Below are 22,746 nucleotides of genomic sequence, written 5' to 3'. Positions count from 1 at the left end.
TTATGGTTCACCCTCAACAATCACCAATAAACTCCAATACATTCAGAACTCCGCTGCCCGTCTACTCACCCATTCCCGGACCCGTGACCACATCACCCCCGTCCTTTACAAGCTTCACTGGCTCCCCATCTCCCAGAGAATCCAGTACAAAATCCTCCTCTTGACCTACAAAGCCCTCCATAACCTGGCCCCATCCTACCTGGCTGACCTCCTCTCCAGACACACTCCCACCCGCAACCTCCGCTCTGCTGGTACCAACCTCCTGACCCCCCCCCCATCCGGACCAAATTTAGATCCTGGGGGGACAGGGCCTTCTCCATCGCTGCTCCCACCCTCTGGAACTCGCTACCTCACACCATCAGAGACTCCTCCTCACTCACCACATTCAAAACATCACTCAAGACCCACCTGTTCAACACTGCATTCAACATTTAACCCACAGCATCTAACCCCTGACTATCTCCTCTCCTTCTCCCTCCTTTGTGCTTTGAATATTTCCCTATTGATTCTTCTTTTTTTTGCAATTGTTTTTATGTTTTGCTATGCATTATGTTTTGCACTCTGTCAAAGCGTCTTTGGGCTTCCTGAAAAGCGCTATATAAAATAAATGCATTATTATTATTATTATTATTATTATTATTATAATTACTCTTCTTTTGGGTCTTTGGAGTCCTTAGGGTCTTTTTTGTCCTCTGTCATTTGGGTCCTTGAGGTCTTTTGGGTCTTCAGCATCTTCTGTGTCTTTTGGTTCCTCAGCATCTTTTGGGTCATTTGAGACTTTTGAGTTCTCTAGGTCTTTGAGTCATTTGATTCCTTTGGGTCCTCTGGATCCTTGGGGTATTTAAGGGTCTTTGGGGGGTATTTTGGGTCTTTGGGGTCCTTTCGGTCTTCTCGGTATTTTCTATCTTTTCAGTCTTCAGGATTTTTTGGGTCTTCTGGGTCTTTAAGGTTCTTTGGGGGTATTTTGGGTCTTGGGATCTTTTGGGTCTTTTCATTCTTCTGGGTCTTTCGATCCTTTTAGTCACGGGGGTCTTTTGGGTCCTCTGGATATTTGGGGTATTTTACGGTCTTTTGGGTATTTTGGTTCTCAGGGGTATTTTGGGTGTTTGGGGTGCATTGGGTCTTCGGGGGTTTTCTAGGTTCTTGAGATTATTTTGGGTCCTCAGAGTCTTTTAGGTCTTTTAACTGGTGGACACAGAGGCATGTTCAAAAATTGCCCATTAAACCCCCCACTCAAATCCCACCTAAAGCACTACTCAAAGCATTTAAAACCTACCCTTCTGAAGGGGACACACACTCAGACACAAACACACATTTTGTTTTATATTGTAGATATAATTGAAACCTGACTGAATACGTCTATTAAATACATACTATTTGAATGTGAGTGCAGTACATCCATTAATTACATGCTATTGAAACATGATTACCTGGGTCTTTGGGTCGTCTGGGTCTTTAAGGGTCTTTTGGGTCTTCGGGGTCTTTTGTGTTTTGGCGTATTCTGGTTCCTGGGGGTATTTTGGGTCATTTGAGTCTTTTGGCTCATTTGAGTATTTTGGATCCTTGGGGCATTTTGGGTAATTTGAGTCTTTGGGGTCCTTGGGTCTTTCCAGTCCTCTGGGATTTGGGGGGTATTTAGGGGTATTTGGGGCATTTTGGGTTTTTGGGATAATTGTGGTATTTGGGGTCCACTAGGACCTTGGTGTCTTCAAGGGTCTTCAGGGTCTTTTGGATATTCGGGGTCTTATGGGTCTTCCAAGTCATTGGGGTCTTCTTTGTCCTTGGGGTCTTCTGGGTATTTTGGGTCCCCAAAGTCTTTTAGTTCCTTTAATGGCTTGGCGGTTAGGGGGCTAGCTTGGGATCCTAGGATCCTCAGTTCGAATCCCGGTCGATCGCTGAATTAACCCCGGGGTGGTTGACTCAGCCTGTCATCCTTCCGAGGTCGGCAAATTGAGTACCAGCTTGCTGGATGAATGATCACGGTGTGTACCCCGATTTAGAATAGGTACACCGTATCCCTGCGCATCGTAAGAGGCGACTAAGGGTTGGCGTCAGGAAGGGCATCCGGCCATAAAACATTGCCTCAAACAGGGCCCCATGAGGTCATGGGGCCTGCAAGGCCAACCCCCACTCTAGCGGGGAAAAATGGCCTTAAAACGATCATTCATTCATTCATTCAGCCGGTGGATGGTTTTTAAGTCGTGTTCAAAGGTTGCCCATTAACCCCTTCCCTCCCCCCACTCAAATCCCTCCAAAAGCGCTACTCAAAGCCTTTAAAACCTACCCTTATGTAGGGGAACACACACACACACACACACACAACACACAACACACATTGTGTTTTTCTTGTAGATTTTTCATTATTAATCACTTATTTATTTTCTTTCACATTTGGACAATATCTCAGGTACCTTTTGAGTTCGGAAGCTAATATTCGGACACCACAGTAACCAAGTGATTTGGCTCTAAATATTATTTTTGATTTATTGATTAATCAATTAATCGATTTATCAAATATTGATCCATGACAGTATCAAAGAAGAAGACGAGCATGTGGAAGGCAACGAAGAAGAAAAATAATAAGAAGAAGATTGCCTGGTTCTTCACCTAGTCCAGAAACTAGGAGAACCATCTCCACAGGATCACCTAAAGGTAATAACCAAATTAACCAAAATCTAATCGGATTGTTCTTGTCACCTTCCCAACTCATCCACCAAGTTTTGTCACAATCCCTACATTACTTTTTGAGACATCATACCATATATCGTTTTTCGCCCCATCACTCTCGTGAAGAATCACTTTTAAAAACATTTTTTAAATCTCATATCCGGATTCGGATCTTCAGCAAAGTTCAATCGATTCTTCTTTGTCACACACCCAACTTGTCCTCAAAGTTTCATCTAAATCCATCAATCACTTTTGAGATATAGTGCTTTGTATCAGTTTAAGCCCTATCACTCAATGGTGAAGAATCACTTCGAAATTAAAAAAATTCTCATATCCGAATCCATATTCAGATCTTCAGCAAATCCGAATCGATTAGTCCTTCTCACACTCTCGACCTCTCCACCAAGTTTCGTCCAAATCCGTCGATAACCTTTTGAGATATCCTGCTCTATATCGTTTTAGCCCGATCACTCAATGGTGAAGAATCACTTCAATAATTCTCTGATCCGGATCTTCACCAAAATCTAATCATTTCGTCCTGCTCGCACTTCCAATCTCTCCACAAAATTTCCTCGGAATCCATCCACAACTTTTTGAGATATCTTCATCACATTTCTCAATCAAATGAGCAGGACTTATTCTCATTATTTAAATGAAACCTTAAGTACTGTTTAGTAAACTGTATCAAGTAGATGGACCTCTTCGTAAAGTTTTGAGACCAAACTTGATAGCCTGTGATGATTTTTCAGTGTGCACAGCCAAGGTATCGGCACACGCGCCAGGTTCTCGAGGTGCGTACTTGGACTCATCATCACTATGGACCCTGAGGCCACGAGGCCACCAGGCCACAGATAACTCCACGGCCCGACGGGTTATTAATCGCAGTCATATGAAAGGCCATAATCGTTCTGATCAAGTCCACAAGGCCTTGACCTCCTTTTTCCACGGGAAGACTCAGCAGTCCAGGACGAACCCAGTGTTTGCCGCTCCAAAGGAAGTCAACCATAATCCTCTGTAGGTTTTTCCCCAAACTTTCTAGGGGTTGCACCGTGTTGAAACGATGCCACAGAATGGATGCCAGCCACAAGATTGTTGAGCACTTTTCCTGTATGAAAGTTGAACACGCAAGCCTCTCCACTTCATCAGTCTTTGCTCAAAGGCATCCACCAACCACTCCCAGTTCTTCTTTTCCACATTTTCATTTCCAAGAAACACTCCCAGGTATTTAATACCTTCAAAACTCCATTTGAGCTGAAGTGGAAGGGAAGGCAAGGGTCCACTGGTCTGACCCGTCCACAAGGCCTGGCTTTTGCCCCAATTTACGACAGCTGTTGTCGCTTTGTTAAATAACTCCAAGTTCTCTTCAATCAAACCAACGTCTTTGGCATTTTTTTTTTAACCAAAACACAAACGTCGTCCGCATCGGCCGACACTTTCACTTCATGCTCTGCCAACACTTTTAAGCCCACAATAAATTTCCGAAACACGATCGATAGCGGTTCAATACTCAAGACATGTAAAATACCAGACAGAGAGCGGCCCTGACGAATCCCCCTCTGAAAGTATCAGTTCATTATTGACTTTAAATAATGGATAAAGTTGATTGCATAACATTTTAATGTGAGCAACAAAAACACTTCCGAGACCAAACTTTTCCAGAACTATAAATAAACGCTTAAGCCAGTGGTGGCCTCCCCAGAAAAAAAATCAATTAGATCCTTTTGAATGCTGGTGATCAGAGCTTGAGGATGCTGGAGTGTGATGGCCTTATGCCATACGATTGATACCTCCAGGTTGTTTATCATGGTTACCAATGCCTTATGTGACAAGACATGGAGCATTCCTTTCCATTTTAATCGTTTCTGCTTCATGTTATCTCAGAAACCATCCCAGTTCTTTTGCATACAGCTTGAAGTTCCCAAATGGATGCCCAAGTATTGTTACGTTTGTGGGGGTAGATGATGGAATCCCATAGTAAAGGTAGGATTGTATAATTACAGCGTGGACTGTGGACGCATAGGAGAAATCTCGATGTATTTAAGGAGGGAAACTGTAGCTTAAGATTGTTTATGTGCCCTCACACGAGGGGTGAAGCAGTGATAATTAGTTAGGGATTAAGGTTAGTTTTCCCCATTATGTGATTTCTTTATCTGACTTTCCTTTTACGTTTTACATTTGCAAGGCTGGCGATGAAAATCTACTTTTAATGACAACAACCTTCCAATGCATGCTGACAGAACCCGAACATTGCCGATCGGACTAAGCCCAGCCTCGAAAGCACCCTAGGAAACAGGCCACGCCCCGGAGGGGCATGACTAGCCGAGAGGTTGTGGGCAGGGTGAAGTGGGAGGGACGTTGGGTGATTGGGTCTCAAGAGGAGGAAGAAGAGTGCGTCGCTTTCTCTTGGCTGGTTCTTGGTCGGTGAAGAAGGGACGATTTTGTTCTGATCATGGATGATTGTGTGCTGACTGTGTTGGGCACGTTTTGGGAAGCAAGGAGCTCTTTGCTGCGTCGGCAGTGTTTTGCACAAGGTTTTGGACGACTGCTGGGGTCTTGGAAGCAGAAGGCCGCATTGCACTTGACGGGAGAGAATCGAAAGGAGGCTGTCTAATTTGCTGGCCTCACGCTTGTAGTGCCTTCGACATGCGGCATTAGATGCCAACATTTTGGAGCACTTCCCGCACGACTGGCTACCCCAGTTTCAACAGCCACCAAGCTCCTAAAAGTACTCGTTGTGACGCCAAGTTAAGTGTCGGCTGAAGGGGTTATATTTTGATTTTATCTTTAACTTGTGTGTTTTTGAGTGTGTGAGACCGCAAAATAGGATTTAGTTTCACCTCGGCCTTCATTTTATTTCTTGATTTATTTTCATTAAAACTTATTTTTTGAATTTCCTTGTCGTGTTTACTTGTTTGTGGTTTCAGAATAAACCCATGTGTTTCGTGAGATAAATACCTCACATCTCTTTCCTCTCGCGCACCTCAAAAATAACCACTATATATTCGGCTGGTCGCCTCAGAGTAAAACTGTCTCGGCTATTCATCCAAGGCTGGTCTTCACAGCTATGGACAGGACAGTATTTAAACCCATACATTTTCCATAACATTCCTCTTCGAAGAGTTGGGGGAACTGCGTGTGAAGACCGTTATGAGGAAAGGGTATCTGGGCACAGAGAAAGAGCTAAGCTCTTGTTACAGTTTACTCTTGCTGATGAAGCAACTTCAAATTTGGGGAAACAACGGGATAGCTCAAAAAACATCTTCCTGTTTTTTAACCACAACACACAAGTCGTCGCATACGCTGACTTAACAATTTTGAAATTGTTTGACAAGGACAACCCAGATAAGGTGGTACGAAGGAGAGCCAGTAAGGGTTCGATGGACAGTATCTCACTGAAAGGGTAAAGGATGACACAGACTGTTATTTACTTTTAGCAGCCATGATACATTGCTATATAAAAGTTTTATGCAAGAAATGAATTTTCTCCAAATCCTGCTCGAGTAAGAACTGCAAACAAAAATGAGTGATCCACACTGTCAAAGGCTTTCTCCTAACCCAAAACCCAAAACCCAAACCATGAGTAGTAACCCAAAACCATGAGACGCAGTTTGACCAATAGTAATCAAATCTCCAACCAAAAACAACACTGTCATAAATGGATCGTTCAGGTATACAATACGTTTAGTCATTTACAACTAAGAAAGAGATGACCTTCTTAAGACGCATTGCAAGCACTTTTGACACAATCTTGTAGTCAGTATTTAGCAATGACACAGGCCGCCAGTTTGTAATCTGCTGCAAATCCCCTTTCTTTGGAAGAAGACATAAGACAGCTCTCCTGCAGATAAGGGGCAATTGCCCCTGATCTAGGCTCTCATGAAAAGTCTCAATTAGAGCAGGACCCAGAAAATTCAAAAAAACTTTGGAGAATTCAGCAGGATGTCTGTCAAGTCCAGAGGCCTTGCCGTCTTTGAGTTGTTTTAATGCTGCAGTGAGCTCCTCAAGAGAAATGTCACATTCCAGTTGACGTTGCTGCTCTTCAGAAAGAGATGGGAGAAGTTCAATCATCTCATTTGCTGTCGTTTTAGATACAGTTCTTGGCATAAACAAGTTTGAGTAAAACTCTTGCATTCAGTATTCAATGTCACTCTGGCAAGTCAGTACACAATCGGACGAGCGTATACTCTGAATCTGCCGATAAGTGTTGGCGGCCTTCTGAATTTTGAAGAAATCTTTGTTTGGAGTCTCGAGTTTTATTCTGCTCATCCGCAGGTGAATCATTGCTCCAGCCGCACGCTCTTTGACCAGTTCGGCCAGAAGAGTCTTTTTTCCATCATCTGCTGATATTGGTCACTTCATATTCCATTACAATCATATGGTGATCAGAAAAGCCAGAAGGACATACACATGTTCTCCCAACCAGATTCACCATTCCTTGGTTCACGTACAATCTGTCCAGTCGGCCCATAGTTAACCAGTTTTTTGCACAGCACACCCATGTATATTGACGGGTGTTTGGCTTTTGTAATCGCCATACATCTCCAAGTTTGTATTTTTTCACAAGTTGTGCCAAGGACTTTGCACTGGGTGCATGTGGCTCAGGAGTGTTCCTGTCCAGTCGAGGGTTCAGTGTGCAGTTATAGTCTCCCCCCATACAAATTAAACTCGTCAAATCAACAGTGCTTTAATAATCCGCTAATTTTGGAAGAAATAGAGCCCTTTCAGCACTGTGACTGGGGAAATACAAATTAATAATGCTAACCTTTTGATTTCTACTGATAAAATCCACAGCGATGAAGAAACCCTTACAAATCTCTCTGTAGTGATTCTCAGATGGTTGGAGACGAGGATGCAAGATTATTGCCACCCCCGCTTTAGCTTCTTCAACGGCACTGGAGAAAAAGAGGCACCCTTTAAACATTCTGCGCCACTCGTCTTCACAAGATTGGTTGGTGTATGTTTTGTAACCTGAAAATATCAATCTTTTCTTTCTGAAATAGTTGTAACACCTCGAGACACCGCATACAGCTACGGCCTCCATTTATGTTGAGGGATGTTGCCTTCATTTTCTTTTTATGCCTCTGCCCCCGAAGGTGGCAGGAAGGATTATGTTTTCGGGTTGTCCATCCGTCCTTCCGTCCGTCCATACGGGCGAGACCTCGTTTATCCCAGCAACCATATGTCCGATTGAGACGAAACTTTCAGGATAGAAGTGACACCCATGCAGAATGTTTATATGATAATTGTGATGTCATAGGTCACGTGGTATGGTAGCCATCTTGGATTAAACGCAAATAATTAAAAAATATTTCTCGGAAACGACTGAATGGAAATGTTTTGAAACTTGGCACATTGTCAAGTACTCCCAATGGGCCATTTCGGGCCACACGTTGACTTCGACCAGAGAGGAAGTCCGCAAGCCATGCGTGGAGATTTCCATGGATATCACAGGAGGAGAGTTTGGTGAGCAGAGCGGGGTGCCAGACCGTATTGAAGGCACGTGATATACTCAAGGGAGACAGCTCTAATTTCCTGTTTGACATTGAGGACCTCCATCCATTGTTGAGACAGCAGTAGCAGCATGTCCAGAGTAGAATGACCTGGTCTGAATCCAAATTATTGATCGGAGATCAAGCCATTGGAGAAGAGGAAAGATTTGATATCCGAAGCAATGATGGATTGCATGACTTTGCTGATGATTGGGAGAAGGCTGGTTGGTCTGTAGTTGCAAGGATCTGTTATTGCACCTTTTTTGTGCAAAGCGGTAATGTTTGCTGATTTCCAAGATGCTGGCAGATGACCTTGAGCAAAAAAGAGGGTGAAGAGAACAGAGAGAGGGTGAGATAGAGCGGCAGAGCAGGATTTTAGGACCCGTGGGCTGATGCCGTCAGGTCCAGTTGCATAATCAGAGTTGAGGGTTGACAGAAACTTGTTGGTGGAGACGTTGGTGGTGGAGTGTTGGTGGAGACGGTAATCTGACAGGATGAGGATGGAGTCTGATGTGATTCTTGGGGTTTTTTTCACTCCAACAATTCAGAAAACCACGTCCCATGACTTTTTCTCTCATCCCAAAATCATTAGACATACGTCATGCCCAGATATTGTTGTGAATATGTGAGGAATGTGAAGGAAATAAATGCATTTTCATCAAACACCAAATTAGAAAAACAATAAATGTATTTAATTTTATAAACTTTATTAACAAATCAACAATCAGATTGTAAATACATTGTTATAATCACAAAGCAAATAATCAGAAGGGAATGAACGAACACAATGGAATGAACAAAATCATTAAAACGAGCAAAACCGCACGGAGTCATCATCATCATAAACGCCAATCGCGGGTTTAACGGGGACCAGGAAGTTCCCCCTGAACACGTGCAGAACCTGCGAGTCCCGGAAACACGTAAACTCTCCCTCCTCACAATCCAACAAGAACCCAAACCGTTCAGGATCCCACGGCATGGACAGGACATGGGTTCTTTGATTGTTGTGCCGTGTGTAGTATTTGTTTTCATATTTCCGTAAACACCAAGACTCGGGATTCCTTCCCAACCTGCACTCATTCCCTCCCCCTTTCCTCCCCATGGAGTTTAAACAGATTCCGATTCTCCACCGACTACTCGACCTCACATCGACCTCCCAGTAATGACGACCCGAGGAGAAACAATCAGAGGAAAGAACTTGTGACCAAAAATCAAACCGATCAGGATGTTCCGGGAACTGATTGTCGGTCTCGGTTCGAGTCGCCGTCCTGAGATCCCGGGAGATCTTGATCCGTCGATGTGCAGAGTTTGGGTCCAGACTCGGGGTCCGTCCATCTGTGGACACGACGCGGGGTCACAGACTTTGTCAGACAAACGGACAGAAACACAAATACATTAATCTCTTTTATAACATTTGAAATATTAAATACATTTTTAATTTCATCTTCTTTACGAAACACAATTCACCTTTCTGTACCTGGTTAGGAATCCCCGACCATCCTCTTGTTCCCATATAACAAAACCCTCCCCCGACCATCCTCTTGTTCCCATATAACAAAACCCTCCCCCGACCATCCTCTTGTTCCCATATAACAAAACCCTCCCCCGACCATCCTCTTGTTCCCATATAACAAAACCCTCCCCCGAACATCCTCTTGTTCCCATATAACAAAACCCTCCCCCGAACATCCTCTTGTTCCCATATAACAAAACCCTCCCCCGAACATCCGGTTATTTAATTTTCGCCTTCGTTCGATTTTCTTTTAAAATAAAAATAATGACGTTTCATGGAAATTGTAACATCTTGTGAATGGGTTATGCGGTAACATAAACCTGGTGTTACCTTAACGGTCAAGGTGGCGGGTTTAACATCTTAAGGTCCTGAGATTGAGCACCTGTCTTACCGTTAAAATAACACCTGGGCCCTGTTGCTGGAAGGATATCACATATTTATCCACTGGAGAGCTTCGAGCAACCGGGTCCAGGTGGGCTGATTCAACCTGTCATCCTTCCAAGGTGGACCAGGTGAGTACCAGCTTACTGGGAGTAATAAACCATTCGAGTATCCTGCGTCGGAGTGGCGACCTGGTCAGTACTGCACTCCTTAGCCAATGAAATGGCGTGAAAGGAATTTTATTGTTACCTCCAACCAACGAAGGTGGACCGAGGTTATGTTTTCTACCCTGTCTGTTTGTGTGCAGGATATCTCAGAAAGGTATGGACGGATTCGGACGAAATTCGGTGTACCGGTTGGGTAGGTGACAAGAAAGAATTGATTCGATTTTGGTGAAGATCCGGATCCGGATACGAGAATTATTTTCGGGATTCTTCTTCATTGATTGGTGGTGGTTCAGATGCAGCCTGTGGCTGTTTGGCTGCATCATTTTCTGGGGACAGGACGTGCACTGATGCAATGCCCCCATTACCAGTCGGCAGGTACTCATTTTGCCCACCTCAAAAGGATGACAGGCTGTGTCAGCCCACCTGGTGTTCAACATCATGGCAGGGGCTCAAACTCAGGACCCGAATATTTAAAGCCAGCCACCTTAACCGTGAAGCCAACACCAACCTCACCATTGAATGATCGGGCGAACAATGATATACAGCACGATGTCTCAAAAAGTTATGGACAGATTCGGACGAAACTTGGTGGATAAGTTGGGTGTGTGACAAGGAAGAGGTGATTCGATTTTGGTGAAGGTTCGAATCCGGATTCGATCAGTGAGATAAAAATGGAATAAATCACCCTGGTATGCCCTCTACCAGGTGAATGCACTCTACCAGAGGTATACAATCTACCAGGGGTATGCACTCTACCAGAGGCATACAATCTACCAGGGGGTTGCCCCCTACCAGGGGGTTTGCCCTCTACCAGGGGTACGCACTCTACCAGGGGTACACACTCTACCAGGGGTATGCACTCTACCAGGGGTATGCACTCTACCAGGGGTATGCACCCTACCGGAAGTATGCACTCTACCAGGGGTATGCACTCTACCAGGGATATGCAATCTACCAGGGGTATGCCTTCTACCAGGGGTATGCACTCTACCAGGGGTATACAATCTACAAGGGGTATGCACTCTACCTGAGGCATACAATCTACCAGGGGTTTGCCCCTACCAGGGGTTTGCCCTCTACCAGGGGTATGCACTCTACCAGGGGTATTCACTCTACCAGGGGTATGCACCCTACCGGTAGTATGCACTCTACCAGGGGTATGCACTCTACCAGATGTATGCACTCTACCAGAGGTATGCAATTTACCAGGGGTATGCCTTCTACCAGGGGTATGCACTCTACCAGGGGTATGCAATATACCAGGGGTATGCACGCTACTAGATGTATGCAATCTACCAGGGGTATGCACTCTACCAGGGGTATGCACCCTACCGGAAGTATGCCCTCTACTGGAGGTATGCACTCAACCTGAGGTATACCATCTACTGGAGGTATTCACTCTACCAGGGTTATTCACTCTGATGGAGGTATGCACTCCACCAGAGGTATGCTGGAGGTATGGCCACTACCAAGAGTATACATACTGCCTAAGGTAGAAACTCTACCAGAGGTATGCACTCTGCTGGTGGTAATCCCACTACCGAGTGCCCTTGTAGTTATTACTGTTAACAGTGGCACTGCGTCTGCGGCACAGCCACACTTCCAGAAAATGATGCAACCAGCAGCCGAAGGCTGGATACGAAACAACAACAGAAGTAACATCTTGTGAATGAGTTGAAGTTATCCACTCATTTCATCTGGAGCTCACCGTGAAGTTACTGGAATCTCTTGTTTGATCTCACCATAAGGGGTTTCTTCTTCACCTGAAGTTATTGCAGTCGCGGGATTTGGGAAGTGGAGGGAGGGGGGCGGGTGGCGGGTGGGGGGGTGGAGGTGTGGCTGGATGTGGGAGTTAAGTTTTCCTTTTTCCAGAAACACAGCCGGTTATCTCATTTGTACTAAAGTTGTGGAGGTGAAATATTCCACCCTTTTTTGTGCCTCCACCGACCAAGTCACTGAAACCATTTTGTAATTGGGTTGTCCGTCCGGCTGTCCGTCCGTCCGCGACAACTAAAGAACGACTGAAGGGATCTTAGTCAAACTTTGTGCAGGTGTGTATAATAAGGTAAAGATTCAAAGATTCGATTTTGGGGTCAAGAGGTCAAAGGTCAGACGTCCGTCAGGTAAAATCTGTTACCGCGATAACTTGTGAACCAGTCATGGGATATTTATCAAATTTGGTTCAAGTATAAATGATGCAAAGATAAAGTGATTAGATTTTGGCATCAAGAGGTCAAACGTCAGATGTCATGTCAGGTAAAAATGTGATATCCTGTGAACAGCTGAAGGTATTTGAATTAAACTTGGTAATAATGTGGGTGGAGGCATATCGGTCTGCGTTGTGACGTCAAAGAGTGTCGTTCTTTTTATAATACATCGTGGAGGCTCGTGGAAGCGTGAGTGTGATTAACGAATCAGCACGTGACAGGACGCACAAGGAACAGTGGAGAGAGAGGGGGGAAACACCAATGGTCTAGTTGAAGGCCAATACAGAGGGAGACTTGGATAAACAATGGGTATGGGGAGGAATGTGAGGCAGGAGTGGATGCAGAGGATGGACAAGGTGATCCAAGGTGTGGACAAGATGGATACAGAAGGAAACTCCAAGGAGGTGAAGATGGAAATTTGGAAGGAGGAGGAACTGGGGTGGATAACGAGGACAGGAAAGATCATGGTTTTGGATTGGGGACGATCCATTTTGGATTGAGATGGTGGTGAACAGGTGTCTTAAATACCTGGAGGGAAGAATGACATTGAAGAGAATGTGGAAGTTGGTTTTCCAGGTGGGAAAACTAGGAATGAATGAATCGAAACATGAAATGAACGAATGCTTAGAAAACACGAAGGATGAAAAACTCTTTCTTTTTGGAAAGAATGAAATGCTCTTGTCCCGTATTCATGGAGATAATGTCCCGTTTATCATTATTATGCGAGTACTATATGCAATTCGAGAAGTGTTTGCTATTTACACAATCAAAGATTCACAAGTACAGTGCTGTACTGTATATTTGTGTACCGATTATGTTTTTGTTTGTAGAGGATTCTTAATCATTACAAAGCGAACTGGTCTTCTTTAGTTTGTTTGTTTGTCTGTCTGTTGTCCGAATTCTTCACCGATCTTAATGAAAGTTAACCAACTGCTAAGGCTCGTCAAAGGTTATAAGCTTATTGTTTTTGAGGTCAAAAGGTCAAGGTCACAGCAACGTCATGTTTCCTGACATAATTTTTGTTCGATAACTTGGCACAGAGTCGTTGTTGAGAGACTTCCGGTTTGCATCACCACATTCTACTCCATCAGCACCTTGAAATCAGTCGATTTGCTGGATCACCTTTCGTAAGCCATGTTTTCAAGCGGTCAAGGTCAAACTTATCTAAAATGGTCAATTTACATCCGATTGACGTGAAATTTGAATAAGATTTGCAGATTTGGTCACTGAATTCGTTTACCAAAATCAAAACGGGCTAAAACATCAAAGAAGATAAACCTGGAATGGCACTCGCTGGAACGCAGACACGCACCTGAGTTTACGTTTTGTATCCCACTGATGGGCCGATCTGCATTCGGACCTGAACCAAAATGTAATCGGGTTGTTCTTGTCACCTGCACAATCCGTCCACCGAGTTTTGTCTGAATCCGTCCATAACTTTGAGATATTGTGCTATATATCGTTTTTGTCCCGATCACTCAATGGTGAAGAATCACTTAAAATTGTCGTATCTGGATCTTGATTTGGATCTTCACGAAAATCAAATCAATTCGTCCTTGTAAAACACAGATTATGTCCACAAAATTTCGTCAGTATTCGCCCATAACCTTTTGATATATCCTGCTTACAGATAGACAAACGATCAGCCAGACAGACCAACGGGTGAAAACCTCACCTTCATCCACCTTTGGAGGTAGAGATAACAATCAATTTAGCTGTTTTTAAATGTTAACGGTTTCCATGACATCAATTTCACCCCATGACAATCAAATGGGATTTTTGTGATTTTATAACTCCCATATCTCAAATAGTACAGACAATAGTACAGAAATAGTACAGACAGATATCTACCATATAAACCACAGTGTCAGTTTGTGTGTTTGTACAGATGTCTATCCCCCTTCACAAGGGAAGGTTTTAAAGGCCAATCTTTTAAAACGAATGTGTTCACTACGGTCTATTTTTGAGGACAAAAAAAACATGAAAATCATTTTCCATGAAATAGTAATTATGTCTCTTCAATTGGAGGTGTAGGTGGTGGCTTGCAAAACAAGCCTCAAGGGCGGTGTGCAGAAGCGTTTTTTTAAAATAACAATAAATACAAGGGGCAGGGAGGTGAAATTTGCTGCACCTGATGTGTAATGTGTGCAGAGTAAAACGAGTTTTCATTTACATCCGTAAGATGTCTAATAAATAAAAAAAGACATGAGTACACCTGACACTAGGCCGAGGCTTCAGACTTTGGCACGCTCACGAGGCTGCACCATTGAATAAATTGTTCCTACCCGTCATTTTTGACGAGCTTTTTACTCGTGTATAGATCAGAGAGTACGCTGGTACTTTGTATGTCGGGATGGCGCAGAAAAAAATGTCGGTCCCATCTGCTACATACAAAACTAAAGTTTGAGTATCCTCTTTAAAAAGTCGCTTCGGCTACATATGAGAGCCTACCTGGTCTGTTCACCTGATAATCAAGGCAGGGATCACTTTTGAGTTCTCAGTAGATCAGTCAAATTCATCTTGAATTCCGGGAATTCATCTTGTCGTTCATAATAATCGTCTTCAGACGGCATATTTCTGAGTTGCCTCTGCATCAATGGCAATGATTCGGCGACCATCCGACAGAATTTTACTTCCTGTGACATCCATTGGTATTATAATTCTAATAGATTGAAATGATTCCACGAAAAGTACATAAAACTACATTCCTTTGCAAAAGAATAGGACCAGGGTAGGCGTGGCTGTGACAGCCAATCAGCTTGATGGAGGCGGGGCCGCTAGACACATTTGCCTCAGTGTCGGCGTGATGCGTAATAATGTGGAATCAAATGATATCAGCAGAAATATCATGCCTCAGGAAATGCCTTGTTTTTCAGTGTTACATTTATGAAAATAATATAATAGCTACAAACCGGACCCGCACACGGGACACGTGATCACGAACCCTCCAGTCACAGGTCAAGGCAAAAGCGAACCCCATGATCAATAACCATCTCCAGTCACGCTTTCTCGGCGGCAGATTCGCTACATCGGCGCATCACTGATGCTGTCTTATTGAACAGCCTGAACAAGGGATCCACTCGAACTCTGAATTGAATAAATATTTGAATTGACATTTCGTGTTCCTTTCATCTTTGTTTTGGCATACTGCATTGACTGGACTGGTCAATGGTCAATTAATTGATATTTAAATACTAGTACCCGACTGCAAAGCCGCAATGAGCCGGCGAAGCCAAAGCCTCTTGCCACTATTTTACCCATCACTATGGCATCAGTAGGTTAGGTAGTTGGCAGTAGGTAGGTGTAGTAGGTATCGTAGGTGAAGTAGGTACCGTAGGTGTAGTAGGTGTAGTAGGCACCATTTGCATTCTCTTGAGATTAAATTTGATAAAATGTACTTCTTGATTAATTCGGTGAATTCCGTCTCAACTTCGGATATTTCTGGCCGTGAAAAACTATCCCCTACGGCCGCGAGATTTCTAAAAAATAATTATTCGTCAATTTTAGAATATTTGACGCCGTTTTCACCGTCCGAAACGCGTAATAAGCTTAAAAAAAATATTTTTCAAATGCTCGAATCTCTTTGGTTCCGGTGTTTGGTGACGATTTTCGTTGAAGATAACGAGGTTGGTCTTAACGTATTTTAATTACAAATTAGAGGTTCATTAGATTGTGAATCAAAGAACGACGGGTGAAACAAACTCCTATTGAACTTTTTCGCAATTGTTTTATGCAAACTTCCGCATCCAGTCGATGGCGGCCTCCATTGGATGATTTGGTTTTAGAAATATTTTTTCAAATGCTCGAATCTCATTGGGTCCGGTGTTTGGTGACGCGTTTCGTTGAAGATAACCAGGCCCGTGCGGGCCGAGGTTGGTCTTAAAGTATTTTAATAATAAATTAGAGGTGCATAAGATTGTGAATCAAACAAAGACGGGTGAAAGAAACTCCTATGGAACGTTTTCAATTTGTTATGCATACTTCCGCATCCGCAAGATGGCGGCCTCCATTGAGCTTCGGAATTCTCAAGCCAAGGGAAACAGCATAATCTGGTTTTCGACATAATACGTACGCGTTTATTGACAACACCGGCTTCACCGGCTATAAAGATCCTAGTTTCCCTACTCGATCAAACCTTAACCTTGCTATGCGCATGCTCAGATAAAAAAAAGTGTGTCACGTGTACAGTGTGTTTGACTAACGTCTTTCTGTTTAATAAGTTTTATTGACACTTCAAGTCAGCAAAACAGTAAAAACCAGACTGTCTTCCATCTGGCCGTGCATAAATACCTCATTATGGGTTGTGAAATTAAGATCGTGCATAATTAAGATCATGGGTTATGTAAGGCAATATAGGAACACGTGTAGTGTTTGACATTGCTGACTAAGATGTCTTGGCACTTTTGCTCCAATATTGGGTATCCTCTGGCCTCTAAAGGTGGTTTTTTTTATATTGGATATCCTCTGAGTACCATACCATTGTGTTATTCCACGTTGTAAAAAAAATTACAGAAACAAGTGAATAAAAAAAATTATACGAAATAAAAAAAGCAATGCAGGGATGACTAACTACAGTCTAAAAAAAGGCCGAAACAAGATTTGGATGATGTTGGTTTAGACTTTAGAGAGTAGCTGACAATATTGCCATCACATAACAATCCCGACATCACTGCCTCCAGACTATTGTCTCGGGATAGGCCAAGCTAAAAGTATGAGAAGTTCAAATATTTCATTTCTGCATAAGTATAAGAAGCTCCTATAAAATTTCAGGGACTTCTTGCAACTTCAGTTGTCTCTCCTACTTTTCTTTTTTTATCAACTTTGAGTAACCAATCACAAATGCAGATAATTATAGAATGCTGTTATTGGAGATGTCCTTGCAGTTTGTAAGAAGTTGATGATCATGAACTGATTTTATAACATTCTACTCAGGCTGATAATTTGTAGAGTCTCAGTATGTGGCTACACTACAAGTAATCAAGTAATGTTGTAACCAGTGGAGTGTTTGTGGCAGATTGAATCAATAATTGATTAAGTGTAAATGAGGCAGTGATGTAAGGATTGCCTGTTTACTGCGAATGGCCAAACAGATGTTGATCTTCACAAGCACATGATCAGATGAAAATGCATTCTTTGTTTGAAATTAGTTTTGGTGATGCATTATCTGTTTGAAATTTCTTTATATTTTTTCCTTCATAACTTTTGAGAAAAATTTTAAAAGTGAACTTTTGAAATACAAGATAACTTTAACTATGTTGAACAAACAAACCATGCAAGAGAGAAAAGAAACAAGTGTATCAGAATGAATAAAAAAGGGAAACAAAATCAAAGGAAAGGGAACGAATTAAAGTCAAGAAAGTGGGAATTTTGAAAGATCATGGAAAAAGAGAAAAACCAAAGAAAGACAATGAATTTCCTCGTTAAATATCATTCTTTTCAATCCCATCACCCTCCATGTCCCATTTCCCTTCATTTCACTTACAAAGACTTCTCAAGCTGCTCTGGTCCAGGTCAGACATTTTGAGCTCCACTGGCTCTGTTGAAAGAAGGAAAGGTAAAGCAACATCACAATCAATGTGGACACCCTGCTGTTTATTTATACAGTAAATATTTTTTGCTTTAAGGAACAATTTATAAACATGAACAGATTTGAACAATGTGTGAATGCTAACGAGGCCTTTCCCGCATGTGCTGTGTGTGAATTTTCAGGGACTTGCTTCTGCTCATCAGGGCACTTTTAACCTGCCGCTGCTCGGGAGAAGTGTGTCACTCAAACAGTCTTTTTAAACATGATTTTCAGCATTTAAACGAGTGGCAAATCACAGATGATTAACCCTAATTGTTTTGCTCCTGGATGAAAATCAGACTCCTGGAAAAATAGGAAATACGAGAAATATCTGTGGATGAGACCGAGAGGTGTTTAGTTCCGTTCATTTCCTGTTAATACAAGCGAGCTGTGGATACACACAAAAATACACACACACACACACACACACACACACACACACACACACACACACACACACACACACACACACACACACACACAACCTTACCTTACCTTCAAGCAATAAATGCAAAAATCAAGTATAATTTATCTTGCCCCGTCTCCCTGGAAACAGGAAAAAGGAAACAAAGAAAAGATATTTATACCAGCCCTCACAGCTCCAAAATCTCGTTTGGTCTTTTCCTCTATGAAGCAGGTTCTAATCAAGGATTTGCCTGTACTTGGCTCCATTCAATGTTCCCTCTGTCCTTACAAGTCTCCCAGATCCTGCCACTGAAAAGCATCCCCACAGCATGATGCTGCCACCACCGTGTTTCACAGTAGGGATGGTGTTAGGTGATGAGCTGTGCTCTGTTTCCGCCAGAAATAGCGCTTTGCATTCAGGCCAAAGAGTTCAATTGTCGTCTCATCAGACCACAGAATATTTTGCCTCACTCGCAGAGTCTTTCACGTATCTTTTTGCAAATTCCAGGCATGCTGTCATGTGCCTTTTTCTCAGGAGTGGCTTTGTCTGGCTTCACAAATCCAGTCATAAAGCCTAGATTTGTGAAGTGCTGCAGACTCTTATCCTTCCAGCAGGTTCTCCCATCTCAGCCAAGGAAATATCGTTCGGTCACAGTGGTCATTGGGTTATTGTTTACCTCCTCGACCAAGGTGCTTCTTGCCCAGTTGATCAGTTTGGTCGAACATAACTTTCAACATTCTAGAAATTGCTTGATACCCTTCCTCAGATGGACGCCTCCTCACAATTCTATCTCAGAGTTATACGGACATTTCCTTGGACTTTATGGTAGTTTCTTCTCTGACATGCACTGTCAACTGTGGGACCTTGTATAGAAAGATATGTTTCTTTCTAATATCATTTCCAATCAATTGAGCTCCATTAGCTCTGTTTGAAACGTGCCATGTTTGTTTTTTAATTTAACATTTTTTTGTCAATGCACTAATTGTATTTTATAAACTTTTATCTTGTAAGCAATCTTTGATTGAAAATTATGAATATGTATGCATGTGCAATTCAGCCATTCGCTGCCAGACATGCTTTCGACAAACCATTTTGATTGATTGATTGAATTGGCCATAGTGGATTCCAATTAAGTTGAACATCCATCTTGAGGATAATCAAAGGAAATTGGATGCACCTCAGCTCAATTTGGAGTGTCATAGGAAAAGTATTGAATACTTGTTGACTCAAGACATTTCAGCTTTTCATTTTTAATTATTTTGTAAAAGGACATTCTAAAAAAATTAATTCCACATTATGGGGGTATTATGTGTAGATTAGTGACCAAAAAAATCTACATTTTATCCATTTTTAATTCAGGCCATAACACAACAAAATGTGAAAAAGTCGAGGGGTGTGAACACTTTCTGAATCACGAAGGCCCCGGATGTACGGTATCCTTTAAGGTGCCCCAAACACCGCTAAGGTGCCCCAACAGATTATGTCCTTTTGAAAGTTGTGTATGAGAGGAAGACAATGATCTTTGTCATTTATATACTTTTAACTTTTCTATTATCCTTCCTGGTTCTCTCGCATCTCATGTTCCCCAAAGAATTATTCTCCTTACAAAATAGCACATTTTTGTCACTCACTCATTATATTCTTCAGAAAGATCTCATGGAGTTCAATGAATGAGCCCAGATTCTTCTCCTCCTTGGAGAAGTCCAACACTGTGGGTTGTGCCATCTTCAGAGATTGAAAATGTGACACCGACTCGAGCCTTGGTATGAAAAAAGAAAAAACTTCAGGAAGGTCAGGGGGTCATTGGAGTAGAAAAAGGTTTGTAAAATGATATTATAAAAGCCTCAAATATAGAAGATATCGATAAACTACTCTCAGCGGTCCTTCGATTGTGCTCCAATTACTTTCGTTCTCTCAGTTTTCCCAGTCATTTCACCACATACTTCCTTGTTTAAAATCTCAACTCAAAAAAAAAAATATATATATATTTCCTTCTCTGTTCTTATTCGTTGTTCTTATTCGTTTATTCGTTGTTCTTATTCGTTCGTTCATTCTTCGACCACGTGTTTCACCCCCATTTCCCCAGATAGTTTTCACTGCTCAATTTAAAAATGTTTAAACTTTCCCCTGAAGTACTGTATTCTGTCGTATATTGTAACACCTTTTTCTTCTTCTTTAAAAGGATGCTTTCAACTTGCTCACCAAATGTATTATTTCCAAAAAAATTTTCCATCTATTACAGTGCCTCTTTCATACATTCCCTAAACTCACCTGCACTCCACCCCCCCCCCCCCCCCTCCAGCATCCTTAAACGTATTTTTGACTCAAAGGTCACAAGAAACTCATTTTGCAATAAATGTTCGTTTCCCATTACTCGTACACTTTCTAAAATCCAATCTCACCCCTCCCCTCCAAATCTTCCCCATCACCCCTCCCCTCCAAATCTTCCCCCTTGCCCCTCCCCTCCAAATCTTCCCCATCACCCATCTCTTTCAAATCTTCCCCCTCCCCTCCAAATCTTCCCCCTCCCCTCCAAATCTTCCCCATCACCCATCCCTTTAAAATCTTCCCCCTTGCCCCTCCCCTCCAAATCCTTGCCATCACCCATCCCTTTCAAATCCCACCCTTGCCCCTTCCCTCCTAAACTCCCCCCACACCCCTCACCTCCTAGACTCTCCCTCACTCCTCCCCTCCTAGACTCCCCTCCAAATCTCCCCCATCTCCCATCCCTTTCAAATCCCCCCCTTGTCCCTTCCCTCCTAAACTCTCCCCGAACCCCTCCCCTCATAAAGTCCCCCGTCACTCCTCCCCTTCAAACCTCCCCCCTCTCTCCCCTCCTCCTCAAAGCATCCTCCCCGCTTCTACCCCCTTCCAACTCTCACCTTCATCTCCCCCAACATTCTGCCTCGCTCTTCCCCCTCCTCAAATACACCTCACTGTCCCTCACCCAATCACCATCAAACCTTTTGTCTGCCCTATCCTTCCCTTTCTGCAAGCTATTCTGAAATCTCTGACACACCTTCAACAGCTCTCCCGACCTCCTCCTCCTCTTCCACATCTTACCCTACCCCTCCCCCCCTCTGTTCTGTATCCGATGCTCCCTCTTTTCCTCTTCATTAACGGTATGGACCTCAAACATCCGGGGCCTTCGCTCAAACTTGACTGATCTCTCCATACAGGTTGCTTCTGACAAACCAGACGTGATCTGCTTAACAGAAACTTTCCTCCTTCATGATGTCTCTGATTCCTTAGTATCTCTCCCGGGCTACTCCCTCCTCCGGCATGATAGACCTGAGCCTCGTCCTGGAGGTGGGGTTGCTATCTTTATCAACAACTCTCTTCCTCACTCGCCCTGCACTGCACTCTCTCCACCTCACCCCCAGGAATACCTCTGGCTACGGCTTCCCCTTCGCTCCCACCTCTTGTTCATATGTGTGTTGTACCGTCCACCAAACAGTGATGACTCCATCTACACCTCGCTGTCTGATAATATGGACCAACTTCTATCTACTCATCCCAACTCTCTCTTCCTCATATGTGGTGATTTCAACTGTCATCATGCCAGTTGGCTGGGTGTGGGTACCTCTCTCACCAGCCATGGCTCCTCAGCAAAGGACTTCTGCGACTCACTGGGACTGACACAATCTGTCAATTTCCCGACCCGGATCTCAGTCAACGGAACATCTTCTCTTCTGGACTTGGTTATGACTAACTTCCCTGAAAATGTCTGCTGCTCTTCTTCTGCTCCAATCGGATCATCTGATCATGTCCTTGTTAAAGTGGACATCTCTCTGACCATCCTCAGGGAGCCTGCTCAGCGTGGACGAGTCTGGCATTTCACTCAGGCCAACTGGCACGGTCTTCAAGCAGCCATCAATCATCTGGACTGGTCTCCCATCTCTACCACCTCTGACATCAACTCATCCTGGGAATTCTTCCAAAGTAAATTGCTCTCTCTCATGCACAGATTTATCCCATCTCGTCTTCAGTTGTCATACCCTTCCTCCCGTCCATGGTACACGGAATCTTGTGGTGAGGCTGTTGCCCAGAAACAACTTGCCTTCATCTCCTGGAAAGCAAATCCAATGGAAGGAAATCTCATTTCCTTTCACAAAGCCCGAAACGTGTCCACCCTCAGGAGAGCCAGGAAACAATATCTCTCCATTCTCAAGACCGAACTCTCTTATCTGTCTCCCTCTTCCAAATCCTGGTGGCGTCTGGTCAAATCCGTTTCTGGTGTTTGTTCCCCCTCCATCCCCTCCCTTACCTCAAACGGCTACACAGCTGACTCCGCACGTGAAAAAGCTGAATACCTCAACTCTGTGTTTGCCTCTAAATCTTGTGTCCCAA

At 43.3% G+C, this 22,746-nt stretch overlaps 1 protein-coding gene across 1 annotated transcript in view; it reads right to left on the bottom strand.

The window, feature by feature from the left end:
* Nucleotides 1-8,846: 8,846 nt before the first annotated feature.
* The window catches only part of LOC137415095 (E3 ubiquitin-protein ligase TRIM7-like), an 89,537-nt gene continuing 75,637 nt past the window's right edge, over nucleotides 8,847-22,746 (bottom strand). The window contains exon 8 of the mRNA XM_078770157.1: nucleotides 8,847-9,491. Coding sequence (XP_078626283.1) covers nucleotides 8,962-9,491 — 530 coding nt within the window. The 3' untranslated portion in view covers nucleotides 8,847-8,961. The remainder of the gene's footprint in view (nucleotides 9,492-22,746) is intronic.

The sequence above is a fragment of the Myxine glutinosa genome, chromosome 1, assembly GCF_964187855.1.
Source record: "Myxine glutinosa chromosome 1, kmMyxGlut1.1, whole genome shotgun sequence".
In the NCBI taxonomy this organism is placed as follows: domain Eukaryota; kingdom Metazoa; phylum Chordata; class Myxini; order Myxiniformes; family Myxinidae; genus Myxine; species Myxine glutinosa.
The sequence above is the reverse complement of the archived record's forward strand: the minus strand, read 5'-3'. Positions and strand labels throughout refer to the sequence as shown.